This window comes from Drosophila novamexicana, unplaced genomic scaffold (genome assembly GCF_003285875.2).
Source record: "Drosophila novamexicana strain 15010-1031.04,08,12 unplaced genomic scaffold, DnovRS2.1 tig00001151-arrow-arrow-pilon, whole genome shotgun sequence".
In the NCBI taxonomy this organism is placed as follows: Eukaryota; Metazoa; Arthropoda; class Insecta; order Diptera; family Drosophilidae; genus Drosophila; species Drosophila novamexicana.
This window is the reverse complement of record NW_020824842.1, coordinates 921,930-941,405: the sequence shown is the minus strand read 5'-3', so window position 1 is coordinate 941,405 and position 19,476 is coordinate 921,930. Positions and strand designations below refer to the sequence as shown.

The following is a 19,476-nucleotide window of genomic DNA, read 5'->3' as shown; positions in this document are numbered from 1 at the left end:
CTTAGCCACACCCAGCCAATACACATAGTCGGATTATTCAAATTGTCCCCCACATTATTTGACATGTAGCTAAATTCTTTGCATGTTCCTATATAATCTACATAGGCTAAAAAGTGTAACAAAAATCGAACATTTTGAAAGGTATTATGCATTGAAAATCGGTTGTGAAACAAATTAAAGTGGTATCATGACTGAAATGAATTGACTGAAGGCCGTCTTCAACAAAGTTGCGGGTTTTAAGGGGTTTTGATGCCGAGTCTTAGTCGAAAAAAAAAAATAATGATAAAGCTTTCAAATAATTGTTAATGACATCAAACTACATTCAGTAAGGGCAAACAAATAACTTTACGTAAGAGTAACAGTAAAATGAAGCCTACGTACATGTGTACCGTTAATCAGAGAAAACTTAACTTATGCCAAATCCGAACACCGAATGCAGATTCGCTTGGCTAGTTACCAAAGGGGCAATAAGACTTGGCCTAGGCGAAGACCAAAAGAAAATGCACTTAATGAATGCTCGATGCTCATATGAATATATGAATTATTAGCATCAATGATCAAATCAGACTGTCCAACTAGTCATGATAGACGCTTTTATTGGCAACATAGTTCCCGAGTATCAAACAACAGGCACTTGATAAGCATAGATTGTAACGAGTCTCTCTTTATAAACATTAACTACATAAAACACGTTGTTGCTATCAAATATATTACATTAATTGGGCACTAAGCGAGTTATACAGCTCGTTTAATAACAAATGTTGGGTAAAAGAAAAAAAAAAAAAAAAAAAAACTGTGATAACCATTTAATTTATGCTACATACACTTGCGATATATGAGTAAATATTAGGATCACAATTATACTATTTTTTGTCCCCATATGTCATAACGACGCCAACGATCAATGCCAGCACTGTGAATCCTTGTGCTGCAATACGGGTACGCATCATAAATTGGGACATCCTGCGGTTGCCGGTGCGAAAGTTGTATAGGCCAGCTGTTAGGGCTGCGGTTGTGGCCAGGCATCCTATGTGCATATAAACAGAAACAGAAAGCAAATCTCAACGATAATTGGCAACGTTTACATAACGAAATTCGAACAAATTCTAGTATATCGCTTACCAATTGGCACCAAAGGGTTCTCCTTTATTTTGCGCACAAGTCTTTCCTTGGTCGTTTCAATTTCGACAACTGGCCCCAGATCCTGACGTAACTGAATCCAGTCTAAGTCTTCCGCTGGTAAAGGTATTTCCGATTTGTTGGGCATCTTTTCAATAGCTTGAACAGGTTTTTCTGCAATTTAAACAATAAGTCAGATCCAATACCGACAACTCATATTAACAGAATGGAACACACATCCAAATAAACAGATGATTACAGACGTGCGCACAGATGACGGTCACAATGCGGAACGTTGCATTGGAACAGGGATGTGTATGCGCTAAATATGAGTAGAGAATATTTACGGAACTAACATTTCTTATCTGACTTTAAATAAATTGATGCTTTTTTCAAATATGTCAAATCGATTTTTAAACAATTCTTCATTGCATTTATACATTTTTTTTTTTTTTTTTTCAAAAATATACCCATTTTAAGATACCCATTTGGTTGCATGAAGTACGAACTTGAACTTACAGTTCAATTAGTTCTATTCATTTTCTAGTTTCTCAAAATCTGTTCCGTCCCTAGCATTGGTTACCGAGTTGAATTAACAACGGAATGCTGATTTCGAAATCGTTTATCGAATGGGGCTATTCATTATTTTTTCCCAATCTTTGATATATTATATGCACATGACTTATTATAACTAATAAGTGAAGTATATTTTTAATTTATAAATACCTATATTTTCATTTACAATATTTGAATTGTTTATTATTTTAAGGCCAGTTTTGTATGTCATTTAACGGCAAGCGCATAAATTAAAACATATGTATGTTTATATGTACACACATATGTATATATTTAGAAACAACCCTGTGATGATCAAATAAAATCGAAGAAAATTTGTGTGTTGGGTATTTCTGACCTCACTAACACGTTCACACACAGCTGCATTATTCCAACCATGTTTCTCTCTTTTTAAAATGAGAGAGTTTTGAAGTACAGTCAGACGAGGAACGCAAAATGAAACATGTGTATGTAGCGAGAATATCATTGTGTGTGTATGTCCAATAATATACATGCATTTTTGTGTTTGTGTAGAGGCGAAAAACAAACGCACACATTCAAATAAATGTGAATGTATTATTGGAATGGCATGGGGATGCATACATATATACATATATATGTACATATGCATATGTATGTACATTTGAACGTACGTGTGTAGGTAAATATGTACGTATGTACATTCACAGACATGTACATAATTACTTACAAACATATTTATAAACATGTATAGCAAATGTACATACATACATATTTGGCTGGTTTTTAAGTGCGTTTTAATGATGTATGGATAGTTTGTAGACAAAAATAAAATGAGTAAAGCAGTTATTTATCAAAGACGTACCCTATTCATAAATATGTATGTATGTATGTACATACATGTTTGACCATATAAATATGTTTAAGTGCATACATACATAGGTTTGTTTGTATGCATGTACATTTAAAAGTAAGGTACATACATCTGTATGTTGTTTGCATGTGTGTATATATGTATGTATGTTTGAAGACGTTTACTGACAGTGTATGTTCATATGTATGTATGTACATACATATGTTTGCATGAACCTTAGTATAAAAAGTAACAAGCCAAAAATGTTATAAGGCCTGTTTCCCTCCACCACGTGTATACACACACACATACACACACTTAACACTCATTGGACAGCAGGAGAGAAAGTGTGCTCAGTAAACTGTACTCAGAGCACGCCGCTGGCTGCTTGCTCTCTCTCTCTCCGTCTCTCTCTCTCTCGCTCGTTCTCACACACAGACACAGAGTTACTCACACAAACGCACACACTTGCGCATTCAACGCATACAGAAGTCTGGCGCTAGCCAGGCTGGGCTATGAAGCACAGTAAGGCAGAGACGGCTATTCAATTCAATAGCCTTTGCATTCGTTGTTGGTACTCTCTCTGTGTGTGTTTTCAATCAAGCGAGCGGCGCGCGAACCTCATCTTTTCCGCATTGATACCAACAAAAACACATTTACTGCAATAAAGCTGCGTTTGTGGCGTCGTTTGTTTATTTTTTACTAACTAAAAACAAACAATAACAACAGAAGAAGCACCAAACTCCAAACTCGCGTTACGTTACGTTTATCGTTTCGTTCGCTGTTACGCTGATTCGCCGTAAGAATCGGTAACAAATTTTCAAATAACCGTGTGGCGTCTGCTAGTTCCTGCGTCATAAATATATATATATATATATATGTATGTATAATAATCAATATAACGTACATATGTACATAGAATAATCGAATGCTAGTTGCAACTGGCTTTCAACTTATTTTGGCCATTGATTTTGTGTTGAGTGCAGTGCAAAAATTGAAAGAAGAAGAACGCATACCTGCAAAAATACATACACATATTAAGCTATAAAAAAAAAACTTGAACTCTTCCCCGCAACCCCCAGTACGAATCGTTTGCACAGGAATCGTTTTAAATCATGGAACATTTTCATCAAATACAGGTAAGCTTAAGTGCACAACACGCACGCACACACAAATGTACATGTCTGTATGTATATTTGCACGAACTATTCTGGCGTTTATCGTCTATTTTGCTCGACAGCGTCATGCAGCATTTAGTGTCGCAAGTTAAAGATTTTTTTCCCGCCAACAACAAATTAAATTGGCAAACACGCACTTCAATTTTTATACATACATACATATATACATTGGAGTATACGTACATATGTATGGATGTATGCATACATATAATATGAGACGCATGAGAGAGTATGGAAATTTTACAATGGCCGAGTTGGAATCTCAATGCATACATGTGTATTAACATTGGTACATGCATACATTTTACCAAGTTTTTCGTGTACGTACATACATTTGTACATCACCAACATACATGCATACATTTGAAAAGAAACTAAATATGTGAACTACAGACAGGCATACATATGTAGCTGCGTATATACATATGTACATGCATACGAACGACGCTATGCGTATATGCATACATATATTCATACATACAAGCAACATTTTTATTTTGCGTGCGCATCTATGGCCGCCATTTTTTATTTTATTTTATTTTGTTGCTCGTTCGGCGTTTACTTATGCATGTGTTAATTTAGAACAGCTAAATTGCATAGTTCATGCGTATATATATAAATGTAATGCATACAGACATACATACATATATTTAACATTATAAAATTGGAAATGACATGTGCCTCGATTTTTCAAATGTTGAGCAGACACAAACACAGCTGTGTGTGCGTGTGTTATAAATACATATATACATTTGTATATGCATAGTTAAGCTATAAATGTATACATATACAAACATACAAATGAAAACTTGAAATATGTATGCACACAACATCGAAGCTTGCGTAATCTGAAATTGACTGCATGTACATACCGTATGTATGTGTATGTACATATGCATATAAATATGTATGCGTGGTGCTCCCCATGTGAATTCTTTTCTTTGTATAGTGTCTCTTGCTGTGAGAAGACAACTTCAACTAATATGCCTGTATGTATGTGTGTACGTTTGTGTGTGTGTGTATAAACTCGAAGTGCTTTGTCTGTTCTCTGTACGCACATATGTATGTGTGTATGTACGCAGAAACATATTTACATTGTAAAGAGCATTTTATTTTATTTTCTCACCGGGGCGCTCACTCATACATTTATACATCAAATGTGTACATGTGTTTGTATGTTTTGCCAGTGTTGCCGTTTTTTGCATGAGTAGTTAAGACACCCCTGGCATTGACAGAATAAAAGAACAGCCGATAAATTGGTTCATGAACCGAATGAACCTGCTCTTTATAAAAAACGTGCCTTTCTCAAAACCCATTCTCAGTTGTTGCACTTCGGCGACTCTTTTCGACACAAAGGAAATCTTAACAGCTGATTTTTTTTGTCAAAATTTGTTAATATTTTCGCAATCATGCCCATTTGTATGAACACACATGTTGGCCTGTGTGTACGTACACGAACGCGTGTACATACATACATATATGCGTAACAATTTGTTTACATTTTTGACGCATCCATTGCTAATAAGAAGCGCAGCATGGAGTGTTATTGACTGAAGTGAATGGAATCATTGAGAATTGGAACATGCAACGCCGCAGATGTTGCTGCTCCAACCATTTGGAACTCATGCTCATGCGCGTTTTCACCGTATACTTGCACAAGCACAAGTACACAAATATGCATGTGTGTGCTGCTGAGCGTGAAACCCGCCAGCGGCAGCGAGAGATCGTTTTTGGCGCCAAATGCCAACTGTAGCTTAGCAAGATCTACGACTTGCTCTCTTTTTTAGGTCTTTTTTTTTTTCCTTTATTAGTTCCCATTTTAACAAGTCAAATGGAATTTATTATTTTTATAATAATATTAATTGCGAATTCTTCATGAATAGTTCAAGCAAATACACATTTATGCATACATACGTACATACTTACATATATAAGTCGTAGGTCAGTTATATATTTCACAATCTCCATATAATTTATATTTGGATGTTGGTAATATATCGATTTTTAATGTCGATTTAATCAGAATTCGAAATAGAATATGTTTCTAAAAAAAATACAAGTTCGATATATACCAACTATCCTTACATAAATTAATAATGTTTTTGTTAAATTTATGTATATATTTAATTCGGTGATAAGTGCGACGCCAGCGCGATAAAAAAACTGTAGGGTTTTTTTTGGCAATAAGACTTGTTCGTATTGGCCTCGCACTTATTCACAACATTTACATGCACACCCACACATAAACACATTCATAACAAAAACAACAACCACAACAACAAACTATTGATTAGCAAACAATTCAACACTATCAGCAGCAACTGGCTGCGCAGCAACAACAACAAGCGGCTGCAGTACAACAGCAACAGTTGCAACAACACCAAGTGGTTGTCCAGCAGAACCAACAGCAGGCACATCAAAATAGCTCCAACACCACATCCGGCGTTGGCACCCAACAGCTATTTACATACAAAATGGCCAGTAGTTTCCCCAATCCAGCCACAACAATGGCACAAGTTGTTGCCACCTCCAATGCGGCAACTACCGGCTATGATTACCGCCTAAATATGGCGCAGGCCGCAGCCGCAGCAGCGGTGCCCGGCTCCCAATGGTGGTATTCGGCTGCCAATCAGGGCCAGGTGGATGCTAACACAGCTGCCCAGTTGCAGCAGCAACAGCAGCAGCAACAGCAGCAACAACAGCAGCAACAGCAGCAGCAACAGCAGCAACAACAGCAACAACAACAGATGCAGCAACAGCAGCAGCAACAGAATGTCATCAATTCGGCCGGGGTAAGTGATTTATTTTCAATTAAATTGAAATATTGTAATTTGCAACAGAATATTTCACTAATCCACCGATATTTTCCTTGTAGAGCCCAATGATCAGAGGAAAAGCTGATGCGAAACCCAGAGGTCGAATGACTGCTTACGCATACTTTGTACAAACTTGCAGGGAGGAGCACAAAAAGAAGCATCCCGATGAGACAGTGATTTTCGCTGAATTCTCACGGAAGTGCGCTGAGCGTTGGAAGGTAATTATTGTCCTGGGCTTTCGAATTGAACGATATGTTTGATTGTTGGACAATATCATTCAATCGAACCCCCAATATACAAAATATGGAAGAATCTACCAATTGGTTTTACTCTCCAATTAGACGATGGTCGATAAGGAGAAAAAACGCTTCCATGAAATGGCTGAAAAAGACAAACAACGTTATGAGACAGAGATGCAAAACTATGTGCCGCCCAAGGGTGCAGTTGTGGGACGTGGCAAGAAAAGAAAACAAATCAAGGACCCGAATGCGCCAAAACGTTCATTGTGAGTTCGTAGCAAAATTGATTATACTAATATTTACTCATTTCATATTTGTACTCATTTCTGTAAGATACATAACGATTAATTTAATTCAATTTATTTGTTTTGATTAGGTCTGCGTTCTTTTGGTTCTGCAACGATGAGAGAAATAAGGTAAAGGCTCTTAATCCGGAATACGGTGTGGGTGATATTGCCAAAGAGCTTGGCCGCAAATGGTCTGACGTCGATCCTGAAGTTAAGCAAAAGTACGAATCGATGGCAGAAAGGGACAAGGCACGATATGAACGGGTATGTGCATTGGCTTTATATGAGTTGTGTCAAATATTTAACAAATTTTTGCAATTTCTAGGAAATGACCGAGTACAAGACAAGCGGGAAAATTGCCATGTCAGCACCTTCGATGCAAGCGTCGATCCAGGCGCAGGCACAAGCAGTACAGAAAGCCGCGTTACTTGCGGCCGCTGCCCAGCAACAGCACCAGCAGCTGGATGAGCAGCATGACGACGATGATGGCGACGGTGATGATGACGAGAATCAATAGGTCTAGCAGTAAAATACTCTTCACTATTTATACACTATCGTTGGTCATCGCGAACAAGGAAAGAACATTAGTTAATCCCTAACCAGGTTAACTAATGTGTGTTGCATATATATACACAAGTATATATTGATATAATATATATATATATATAAATATATATATATTTATATATAAATATATATAAAATTAATATAAAATTAATTTTTTTTTTTTAATAATAAGTAATCAAATTTCCATGAATTACTGAAGGAGAAAATCACAAAGAAACCTTTTATAAGTTTTATTTTAAGAATATAATATATAAGTATATGGTTAGATTAAAATGACATTCATCTGTCTGCAAATCTTATTTTTGTGCTTCAATGATAAGTTTCTCCTAAAACACTAAGAACGAATTATTTTATAACTTGAAGAAATTCATCCATGTCATTCTCAGCAATCGTTACCACTAAACAAACATACAAAACATATGTATATACATATTACGTATATTGGTACATATTTCCCCATTTATTAAATTTAGATGATTCACCAATAATGAAACTAAACAAACAAAAAAATGATGCGTTTACTCATTGGAGTTGCAACTACTCAATGAAACGTGATAATTTGAAATACTTAACTCAGTGGCGGGTGATATCTCTCTACATATTTATGTGTATATATGCATATATAAATACATATATTTATATATAACTAAATATGTATTATCAAACAATTTCAAAATACAAAAAAAAAAAAAAAAAAAAAAAAAAAAAAAAAATACTACTAAATTATCACAATGAATATATTGTCAGCATTTAAAAATGAAACAAAAAAACAAAAAAAAAACTTTTATCAATATAAAAGAATCGAGATAAAGGCATTACGTTTATATTTTCAACGGGTTAATCGGACATTATACCCAATATTCAAACTTCGCGAATGTGTCAACATTCCCAACAGCAAATTCATTTTTATTTATTTTTTTTTTTTTTTAAACTATTTTTTTTTTGTTTAATTTGGATAAGAAATTTCCTCCATATAAATTAAGTTGCTCTGGTAAATGGGCAAAGTTGGAGTTGTTTTTCTGTGTAAATACATAAAGATAATTGGATGTTAGATTTCCGATAGTCGCCGGTATGAATTAATTGAATCCAGATGTATTATGAATATAAAATTGTATGTTTTAGGCTGTTAAACATATACGAGTACTTGTACGCATTATATGAAACAAAGAAAAACAAAGAACAAAAACAAAAATAACGGACACTGACGGCACGCCTGTTGTCTTGGCCATGTACATACATATTGAAGTATTATTTAAACCATTGGCTTTATACTAAGGAGATTGATTCTGAAAGAGTATATAGTTTTAACAACAACAATGACAACAACAACATGTACACTAGGAAAGTATTGCCAATGCTTAAGAGGAGCAACCTGTATGCATTATGATCCTTTTATGCAGGCCAATTAACTCAGTTATATATACACACACATGCACACACAGACAGACAGACACACACACACACACTCATACACTGATACACACACACATATATGTATGTATATGTATATATATATGTATATACGATAGAGTAAATTATGCTTTTTTGATATCGTACGTTTGCACAAGCTTGCAGATTGTGCAAAATCTCATGATGTGGGCATACTTCGATATGTGGCATGATGTATCAATAAATTAATAAAAAATAAATAAATAAATATATAACGAGCGAGATCTGGAAAAAAAAACACAGCATATATACGAAATATGTTGAAATCCGAAAATATCGAGAGACTTCCTAAGCAAACAACAAGAATCATACACATTATTAGGACTAGTATGGATACATATTAGATAGAATATGGCGTGACAAATCGATTCACATACGAGAGAACACAACAACCGCATATGCATATTCGTAGCATTATAATGCTACCGCTTTATTAACAATACCGTACACCTGATATGATGGTCACGTTATATACCTCAAATGTATGTACAGTTATTATTTTCTTAACAAAAAAAAAAAAAACAATGATTTTTTTTTTTGTTTTTTATTTTTGTTTTGCCAGAGAATAACTCGCCACCGAGATGATATTCATAGAAGTGTAGAGAATATTACATAGATATATTTTAATTTTCGATTAAACAGTAACTCCTTACATTATTTACTATGACAATTCCAGTTCCCCGTGCTTGTTATAAGAAAGTAAACTAATACAAATAAACTTTTAGAAAAGTGATACTTTGTTTTTAGTGTATTCTCGGATGTGTACGTTCTGATTGTGGTCCATCTCCAAGATCGGTTCTGTATATAAGCCTTTTTTTTTTTGTTTGTTCTTTTAAGCTGTCCAAATTTAAAATATATATTCCACAACGTAATATTTGAAAAACAAAAAAAAAAAAAGAAAAAATAATAAAATAATTAACATTTTTATGGATTACGTATGTATATGTGTAAGGGTGAATTACATTAGATACTAAGGTATTTTTTTTATTTAATTTTTTTTTCTATGAATTTACACAATCCTGTAAAAATAGTTGAAAATAAATATAATTTAGCTAGATATACGCTTATGAAGGCAAATTTGAGAGATTTCGTTATGTTTGATTTACGTCCGTTTTCTATGCTGTTTCAGAAGCAAAACAATTTTATTATTTTCTCATGTTAATGTTAGCATATCGAAAAATGAATTAATGCATTCATTGCTGATCTATTTTCTTGCCAGGCAACAAAAACCACATTCACATTGTTCACATCGACAATACTGAGTTTGATCAGTTTATAGAAACCACGAAACAATCGATTAGAGCGAGAGGCAAATATGCGAACTGCTCGAACTGCTCGAACTGGTCCAAAATATTGCTCAGGATCTCTATAAATGAAACTGTGTTTTCAGCATCCTATTACACAATAATTCAAAATTAAAGGAAAATAGTAAAAAAGTTTGCGATTAGAGCTTTTGAATAAGATTCATGGAATATATATAAAACATAACATATAGGAGGAGTATTTGCTTCAGATTTCGCACACGTTTAAGATTTGCAATAATAGCTCTTTTTAATCGCAAGTCGCATACATTATGATCTAATTGACAGATTAACAAAAAGGCACGCGTAATTGCTGAGATTGTTGACATTGAACGAGAGATGTGTGCTAGTATAAGGTTATTCATAGAACAATTAAATATTCAATCAGTTGCGATTTGGCTGATTCCCCAGATCATGTTGCAGCAAGTCTGGCAAAACCTGTCGCCCAGTTCTTACATCATTTCTCAGCACATGCAAATGGTAAAAACTGTACAACATGACATGGTAAGTATTTTTTTTATTTTTATTTGGTGTTGGTTGGATTGGTTTGGATTGGAAATTATAATGAAACAATTCAATCTTAAATTTATAATTGCACGTTCTACTGAAAATATTGCAGGCCCTTTATATTTTCGTATAGAAGTCGCGGTCTAAATTCGATACCCACCCAAAATTGGCATCTACCCATTATGGCTAGATAAATCCAATGGTTGGGAGCCAAGTTATTTATGCTTTGGCCATGAGTTTAACTTAAACCCATATTATTTTAAATGGTTCAGTTCGTTTGCTAGTTGGGCAATTGGTTTGGCTGAAGATTTGATTAGTAGTATAATAATAATGGGAATCCTGGGATCGAAAGGGTTTGGCTTAGAACCGGCTTGCGGCTGTAATAGTACCTCTATTTACATTACAGTTTATTTAAGAGTGTGCTGCTCCATTTTTTGATAATACATCAGTTCGCCCTATTTCGTCAAAATAGAAGCTTGGACTGATCAACCCAATACAAAAAATAATTTTAAAAAATTGCGGTTTAGTTTCTTTATTTATTACACGAGTTGATTTTGCTTTGATGTGTTACAATAGTAGTAGTTTTCTTGTTTTATTCTTTTTTTTTGTAGTATAGTGTTTTAGATCGCCTGCTAGGTGTGTCTTGTTACACGACTTAAATGCTAAAAATCTGTATACCACAGTCTCTAAGACGTACAACGCAACACTGAAATAATATAGATTTACTTTTCTTTAAATTCCGATTTAGGGGGAGGGTGGGTCTGTGTATGTGTGTGTCTGTCTGTTTGATATTGTGTGTGCGTGTATTTCGTGTGAGCGCAGAGCCATGAGATTGAAAACGAAAATGGAACATTTAATTCTAAGTTCAAAATTAAGATGCGTCGGCCGACTTGTCCTACACGCATTATTATCAATAATAAATAAATTATACAAAAAAAAGAAAAGGAAGCTAACTTAGTTAATAATAATGTTGGTACACTTCTTTTTTTTTGTTTTTTCTTTTTTTGGGCGGCCATCACTTTACATCCAGAGCTCGCCGCCACAAATCTCAAGGGCCATCTTCTTGCGGAAGTACTCCATGTGCTCCTGGGAGAAGTTGAGCGGCTTATTCCGTGTTATATACTCTGCAAACATACAGCTAAACACACCGCAGTCACTGCCATTGGTCTGATGGGGCACATTCTGGACATTCTCAATTGTGAAGTCGCTGGTGTCGAACGGCTTCTTGCGTTTGTCCAACGACTCCTCATGCAAGTAATTCTCTAGGGCGTTCAACACCTCCGAATTTGGCTTGCCCATTGAATCATAATAGCGAATTGTTTTGTTCTTCATGTGGATAATGGCCATGCACCAGTGGACGTTGCTCACATGCACTGGCACCGGAATTATATCTTTGCTGAATATATCAACCTTGCGAGTCCAACGTTTCACATTGCTATAACCGCCTTGCAGCAGCCGGGGCACAAAGAATGTATTCATAGCATAAACACTTGGCAGTTTGCCCTCCTTGCGTTGCGAGCGATCGGTTAACAAGTTCATATAGAAATTAATAACCTCATCGTTTAGCCAAGAACTTCCAGCTAGCGTCCGAATATCATTGCGAGTAATACTCAGGCTGAATTTGGAAATAAGTACCTAGAGATAAAATGAATAAGTAATATGTATATAATAAAATACAAATAGATGAGTTCACCTGGTCGGCCCTGCCATAGACTAGCTCATTATAGCGCTGCTGATGGGCTTCGGTGAATGGAATAAATTCTGGTTCGCTATCCTCCTCTAATGGATACTTCTCCAGCACAAACAATGTTTGGGAAATGAAACGTCGTTTGGATAAGTTCTCGCGCAAGCCCTGTTCAAAAGCACGACGCTCTTCTGTTGTTCTTTCAGCTCTGTGGAATAATTATTCATTAAGCCTACAAATTTTTGAAAGCATGAGACCGAATGCAATTGGATAATAAGCCAAAAAACATTTCCACCCAATATGATCTTAAATGTTACCCGCACCTAAGTATGTTTACAGGGTTTATAAACTGATTTAGGCATTCGTCTCGAATACAGTACACTTACTCTTGAATAACCAGTTTCTTTGCATGATTCACCTCCTGTTGCATACGCGCACATTTCTCATTAAAGAGATCTGTATAGTTATCAGCAAAATAGATGGATTTACTGTGGCGCAGCTGCAGCGCTTTAGTCCGGGACATCAACAGCCCGGGTGGTGGCGGCATCATTTGTGTTCTATAAAAGTATAAAATCTTAATTATTATATCGAAAGCTTCCCTAAATTGTAAGCAAACTGCGTAAACACAAATTTAAAGTAATATTGATGAACTGACAAAGAATTTTAAATAGTATTAAGAATGAATTTAATCGGGGACATTCGCCCGAATTAGCTGTCAAGGGACACTCACTTATTCGCTTGCTTTCCATGATCATCATCTACGATTTCAGTGACCTCGGGCTTGTCTGGCTTTATGCTGGAGGAGCTGCCGCCTAGTCCGTAGCATTGCATAAGAGGTGGCGGCGGTTTCTTGGCCAGTGAGAATGGCTGTTGCTGCTGTTGCTGTTGTGGCTTCGAATTGTAATCCAGCAGCTTGGCGTACTCGGAGCGGAGGGGCGCACGGGACTCGGGCTTGCTTTTGATTAGACCCCGCAGCCAGTCGGTGCTATTAAGGCTAATAGGCTGCAGTGGCGGCGGAGGCGGTGGCTTTTCATTCTCACGAGCAGCACCGGAACGGCGTGCACACTCGCGCTCATGAAGAGTGAGATTATTGATCAGATTGACGTACTGATTATGCTCGTTGCGTTGCTCCTCCAACACCATTATATTGTCCCTGCTGACGCCCGAGTCATATAAATTGCTGACATGCCCATTCAAACGTGCCTCGGATGAAGAGAGACTACTAGCAGGACGTGGTTGATAGTTTAGATCGGTGACAAAACCATTTGTACCGAAACGCACGGCATCGGAGTACAGCAAATTTGGTCTTCTCGCTGACGATGAGTTGCGTCCAAATTCATCTTGACGCGGCGGGGGCTGCGCGCCCGAAACAAGACGATCGGCAAATGCTTGATACATATTGCTTTCATTATGCTGCGGCTCCTCAGAGTCGGACAGATCAACCGAAATAGTAGCTTGGGTGTTGCGTACACGCACCTGCCGCGTCTGCGGTGTACAGAACATGGAAAGACGCTTGTGTGTCTGGTAGGCATTGTGATTGCTGTTGTTTTCCTGTTCCTTGCGCTGGTTCGCGGTTGCCATGTGGCTGTAATCATCAGCTATGAAAATAAGAAGTGACAATCTATTATTAACTTTATTTAAATGCTAAAATTTTTACTAAAACTTCATTTGTTGTCAAAGAGTACTGCGACAGGGTTTTTGAAAAATTCAATCTCCAAGCTGGGGAAAACTGTAGTCAAAGTGTGTGAAAAAACCAACAAAAACAACGCAGCCATATAAGTGTGCCTTCCAAACGTGACGTCATGAGCATGCGTGACTTACATGTTTGAGCGTCGGACTAACCAGCGGCAGGCCGCTGGTTCAAATTTAAGCCATTTTTTATTTTTATATGGAATTTGGTCAAATGCAAATGCACAAGGAGTTTCGAGACCACTTGTATTCATATAATTACCGGGCGACGCCGGGTTCTTTTTCCTAATAAACAAAAAACTAAAGAAAATTTATTTAGTTTAAGTGCAGTGTGAACTGAACAATGAGAAAACAGGTTTGAGAGGATGAGGCTAGTGCATGCATGTAGATCATCTTAGCCAGGGCATAGTCGCCAGTGCTATTCACAAAGCTGGATAATAGTTTACAGCTGAAACCTAACTAACTCTTTTTGTATTTCCCACAAGAAACATAAATACCCGAAGCATGCTTTCCACAGCCCCCAGCTTTTAAGCAAACAAATGAAGTGTTACTTAAAACCGACTCAAGGCCTTCCTCTATACGATTTATAACCTTAACTCTCTTAACTTTTTCCTTTTCTTACTGATGTCTCTTTCGACACTTCTACACGGTACATACACTCCTAGCTTTAAACATATTATATAGTAAAATGCTCGAGGACAAGGAAGATGAGGAGAGGAAGATCAATTTACTATAGCCAAGCCCCAAAACCTGCGAGATCCACAGAGGGCTCACGTGTTTTTTGACCACGAAAATAGTTTCGCCTATTCCTGACTGACGACAAACAAGGCTGAGTGAACGAATGTGAATTGTTTGTTCTTGGCGCTGAAATGTGACAAAGCCGATCATTTTTGAATACTCACCGTCATTCGGCATAAATTTGGGAAATGTGTTATCCACACGGCGATATTTTATCGGACGTGGAGCTGTGGCCTCGGTGGCCACGTTTTGATAGCTGAAATCGAGTGAAGAATTAAATGTTAGCTTAATATTATAATACATCGGGAGGGATTGTTTTGAATGGGATTGTATTCACCTTCGTTTGCGATTGTGTTCGCTGTCCTCGTTTCTAGTATTGGGTGGCTCCTTGTTGTTGTTGTTGCGACCGCCCAACAGAAACCAGTGACGTATCCAATTAAAAAGATCAAAGCCCATCGGATCGTGATGTGGGTTCTTTGTGTGCGTTGCACTCTCGATTTTAGACGATAAAGCGCTTATTTTATAATCAATCTCGTTCAGCAATGCAGTCGTCTCGAATGCAATGGCTGCTTCAGATGTAATCGAGATCCTTAACAGATACTCGCGGACATCGCTTAGTTTACGCTGCAGCAGCAGAACGCCCCACAGACCGTCCAATTGCCGATTGCTGCAGATGTCGCCAATAAAGTCCAAGGTGCGTTGTACAATTGCCAAGCGCGGATCCGATTCCGGCTCCGAATCTCCCTCAGTTGCAGATGATGTGAAAGAAAAATCGTTTTGTTCCGATGCTGTCTCGAAATCGTTGGGCTGTTGCTGGTGCGTTGCTGGATCAAAATCAAAATCGTTTATGGGCTCATACGTGGGTGAGAGGCCAGCGCCATTTGTCACTGATGCAGTATCCCAATCGAGCGGCAGCCCAACTCCGTTCAATGCAAATGCGTGCTCTGGATTCCAGTTGGCACCGCTGGCCGCCACTGTTACTTGACTGGGCAGTATATTGGATGTTTCGCGCACACTGCCTACAGTGTGCAATGCGGGGTAAACTAAAAACAACAATAATAGTAGCAAGTTAGTTCTTATCGGTTACCTGGACATGGCCGCCATGCGAAGATGTCTGCGTCTGGGGCCAGGTTCATCTGTAAATTTTGCGCGCCGCTTTTGCAACAGTCACATATCAGCACAACAACAAAAAAGCAACGCACACAATGTGCAGACGCGGGGCAAACGCAATGTTTATGGTAAAAAGAAATCAACAACAATGCATATGCAACGCGCACTTTTAATACAATTGCGAATATTTATATTTTGTAAGTAAAGTGAATTTAATGCCGGCTGATGCGATTTCGACGCCGCGTTTAAAACTTATATTGCGAGTGCTTGTTTTGTTAATAGGCGCTCAAAATGGCGTTTTAGCAGGCGTTTTTACTTACCAGTTCTTTTGTTTGTATGAATGTACGGAAAATATATAAAATATTTTAAATTTTCTACAATCAAAAGCTTGATCGCCTGAAATTTAGCGTGCTGACGGACAGGCTGACATATCGACAAAGCAACCACATCTACATAAAAACGAAAATGCCAAAAAAAATACTAAGTAAAAAATACTGAATGCAACTAGAAAAAGTTTTAATGCCGCTTTAAGCAATTGTAATAAAGGAATTCTAATTTTATGAACTTCGATTGATTTACCTGAAGCTTTTTTGAATGCTGTTGCACTAATTATTAAAAAAAAACGTTCATAGTTTTTCCAAAACTTTGGTGCGCAAAATGTATTTTGCAACACTAAATAGTCGTCCGACAACTATCGAATCTCGATTGTGCGATATGTTGATACATATTGACCGCCTAAAATTTAAATATGTACGCCATTTTGTTTATTTTAATGAATTCGTGCTACACCTGACATAGTCGCGCATATATTTATTATTTGAATTTTCTAATGGCTAGAGATAGTGTTAATCGTTGCTCTGGCAACAGAAAAACAAAAAATTCCACAGCAATGTCGTTGATCCATACAAAGCTCCCGCCAGGCCCACCGTTGCCTGAAACGAGTAGTTCACAACGACCCAATGGGCAAGAGCGCCCCAGATGAGTATCAGCAAACCATTGGTAAAGTGCACTGGCCGGCGTATGGCTGTCCAATTGGCGCGCGTCATGCCCAACTGGAAGACCATCTCCTGTAGAAAGGCGGTGACCACTTGGCCAAAGCCCAACAGCACAGCCGAAACGCTCAGCAGCAGCTTGGATGTGGAGAAGCTAATAACTATGATGGAATGGTGTGTGACAATAAATAGTTGTACGTATTGTGATTTCAGGACTCCAATGCTTACAAATGAGCGCCAGGCACTTGCAGATGCTGCCCAATGTGTACCACTGTAGCTTGCGTTTGTAAAGGCTTGAACCGAAACGCGGCGTCATCAGCGAAAAGCACATCCATGGAAAGGCCAGCAGCGAGAACAGAAATGGAATTTCGGCGTTCTTGAGCGCATGATGGCTAACAGCCAGTCCCGGCAGCACAGTCAGGCACATCACATAACTGAAGATGTCCGCCGAAAGCAGCAGCGTGCTGGCATACAGCTGTGGCACCATCAACGCATGCTGCAGCGGCATGGCAATCTTATCCAGCAGATTCCACCATAAATGCGAGGTAACCGCGCGTGACATGCGTCGTATGCGATGCTGTCATCAAGGAAAATATGAGGATCAGAAATGCACTGTGTTCACTTGCTTACCAGATTCGCGTGCGTCTCCGGCAGCGGAGATGAGCTGCCCGTTCCAGTGATATTTGGCGGATTTTGCGCATGGAGTCGACCATTTGAATGGGACTTGTGCAGCACTTGCGATTGCGACATGCTGTAATTATCGATGGTGGCATTGCTGGAACGCATTATGGACACCGTTTCATCCTCTTCGGGTATTATCTCCATAATCTCGACGCCATTGGGGTTAACATAGGTGACATATGCCTCATCCGTGGCGAGCATGTAGTTGCTGTGCGTATCCACGACGGCGGCGGCCACAGCTGCCGCAGGCGCAGTGCTGGTCATCTCTGTAGCCGGATTTCGCCACGACATTGCCGTGTCCAGCCCGTCCAGCTGGTCAGCAACAAAGTTAGCCGCTAGCGCGGCACGCAATGGCAATGCACCGAAACCAGTCTCAGCCTTGATCACTGATATCCGCTTGGTGGTAAATGCATCCTCCCGATGCTTAGTGATGATTAGACTCAGTGGAATGAGATTTACCAGCATTGCCGACATTAGCACAATGGACTGTGCCGTGCCGTACAGAGTGCGCAGGCTGGTGAAGACGAACGACAGGAACAGCTGGCAGAAGGCCTCGCCACACAGATGAATTGTTTTGCGCACGTATTTGTCCTCGCGCGGACGGACTGCCTCTAGTATAACATGGGTTTTCCACAAATACAGGCTGGAGCCAATACCTAAAAGGCCACTGGGACTTTCAATGGATTTGGCTGGCAGCTGGAGCCGATGTTTCGCTTACCCGCAAAGCAGCCGTAGAAGACAATGGCCACCGTTTGAGTGGTGGTGGTGACCACCACCCAGGCGGACGAGAAAAATATGCCACTAATCATCAGCGATAGGCATGCAATCAGTGTGGCTAGCAGAAAGATGCGCCTATATTGATTCGTTTCCCGTGCACGACCGCTATACTCTGTGTCCAGATGTTCCATAATGGAGCGGCAAAGCTCGCCGGTAGCTTGATAGACAATCGCTGGCCAAATGCGCAGCACCAGATCCTTGTCCGATTCCACAATATTGCCATATAAATACGCGGGTGTTGCTAGAAAGGCCTGGAGAATTGACGCAGCATACGAACGAGAGAGATTAATAAAGAGAGCCCTTTCATATGTAGAAGAAAGAGAGGCAGAGAGAGAGAGAGATAGAGAGAGAAATAGAGAGAGAGAGAGGGAGAGAGGGGGAGAGGGAGCTGCTATTTACGTGTATGGCAAAGCCGCAGAGCATGTACTTCTGTTGTATGTGCTTCTTGACCACCCGACGCCGTTGGACACCGGCGGTGGCCCGGGCAGCGGTGCGACGTACGGCTGTAGCAGCCACTGGAACCGCTGCCACTGTTGCCATTGGCATTGTCGTCATTCCTGGCTAGCGCGGCAATAGAGAATGCGACCTCTCTGGGGATGATCCGGATCCGTTTGCTTTTCGTGTGTGGAATTTTTGTGTGCGGGTACTGTGTGAGGCGCGTCGTCTGGCCGTTAGCATTCATCATTTACCAAACCGAAACCCGTTTAGATAATGGCAAAAACAAAAAAAAAACTGTGATAATAATCGCGCTTATCACATTGAAGATATCTACATACAAACACCCACCCAACCACAAAGTGTGTGTGTGGGTGTGTGCGTGTGTGTGTGTGTGTGAGTGTGTGAGTGTGTGTGTTAGTCAGTCAGAGATTAACGTCAGATACATATGTAAAAAGTTTGTCTTCATCGTTGACGCTGTTGGCTTTCCTGAAAACGCCAGCAGAGGATTATGTTTATG

At 38.8% G+C, this 19,476-nt stretch overlaps 4 protein-coding genes across 6 annotated transcripts; 1 reads left to right on the top strand and 3 right to left on the bottom strand.

Moving 5' to 3' along the window:
- Positions 1-692: 692 nt before the first annotated feature.
- On the bottom strand, positions 693-1,464 carry LOC115766394 (HIG1 domain family member 2A, mitochondrial). The gene is made up of 3 exons (XM_030710306.1): positions 1,357-1,464; positions 1,123-1,293; positions 693-1,027 (listed from the first exon to the last, which is right to left on the bottom strand). The coding sequence occupies exons 2-3, from the start codon at positions 1,265-1,267 to the stop codon at positions 864-866; spliced, it is 309 nt and encodes a 102-aa protein (XP_030566166.1). The 5' UTR covers positions 1,268-1,293; positions 1,357-1,464; the 3' UTR covers positions 693-863.
- A 1,600-nt stretch (positions 1,465-3,064) lies between these two features.
- Positions 3,065-7,701, top strand: LOC115766459 (high mobility group protein DSP1). Of its 2 annotated transcripts, none has more exons than XM_030710393.1 (6): positions 3,065-3,645; positions 6,000-6,476; positions 6,560-6,718; positions 6,842-7,005; positions 7,116-7,290; positions 7,352-7,701. In XM_030710393.1, the coding sequence occupies exons 1-6, from the start codon at positions 3,622-3,624 to the stop codon at positions 7,541-7,543; spliced, it is 1,191 nt and encodes a 396-aa protein (XP_030566253.1). In that variant the 5' UTR covers positions 3,065-3,621; the 3' UTR covers positions 7,544-7,701. The 2 variants fall into 2 exon arrangements, with proteins under 2 accessions (XP_030566253.1, XP_030566252.1); XM_030710392.1 differs by having other exon boundaries at positions 5,979-6,476.
- Positions 7,702-11,381: 3,680 nt separating this feature from the next.
- On the bottom strand, positions 11,382-15,436 carry LOC115766431 (sentrin-specific protease 2). 2 transcript variants are annotated; one of them, XM_030710358.1, is made up of 7 exons: positions 15,299-15,436; positions 15,126-15,217; positions 13,265-14,132; positions 12,921-13,091; positions 12,852-12,857; positions 12,544-12,742; positions 11,382-12,485 (listed from the first exon to the last, which is right to left on the bottom strand). In XM_030710358.1, exons 1-7 carry the CDS (start codon positions 15,415-15,417, stop codon positions 11,871-11,873), a joined length of 2,070 nt encoding a protein of 689 aa, XP_030566218.1. In that variant the 5' UTR covers positions 15,418-15,436; the 3' UTR covers positions 11,382-11,870. The 2 variants fall into 2 exon arrangements, with proteins under 2 accessions (XP_030566218.1, XP_030566219.1); XM_030710359.1 differs by lacking the exon at positions 12,852-12,857.
- Positions 15,437-16,893: 1,457 nt separating this feature from the next.
- On the bottom strand, positions 16,894-19,149 carry LOC115766424. Its single transcript, XM_030710348.1, has 5 exons — positions 18,921-19,149; positions 18,463-18,772; positions 17,694-18,400; positions 17,292-17,640; positions 16,894-17,224 (listed from the first exon to the last, which is right to left on the bottom strand). Exons 1-5 carry the CDS (start codon positions 19,074-19,076, stop codon positions 16,917-16,919), a joined length of 1,830 nt encoding a protein of 609 aa, XP_030566208.1. The 5' UTR covers positions 19,077-19,149; the 3' UTR covers positions 16,894-16,916.
- Positions 19,150-19,476: the final 327 nt, after the last annotated feature.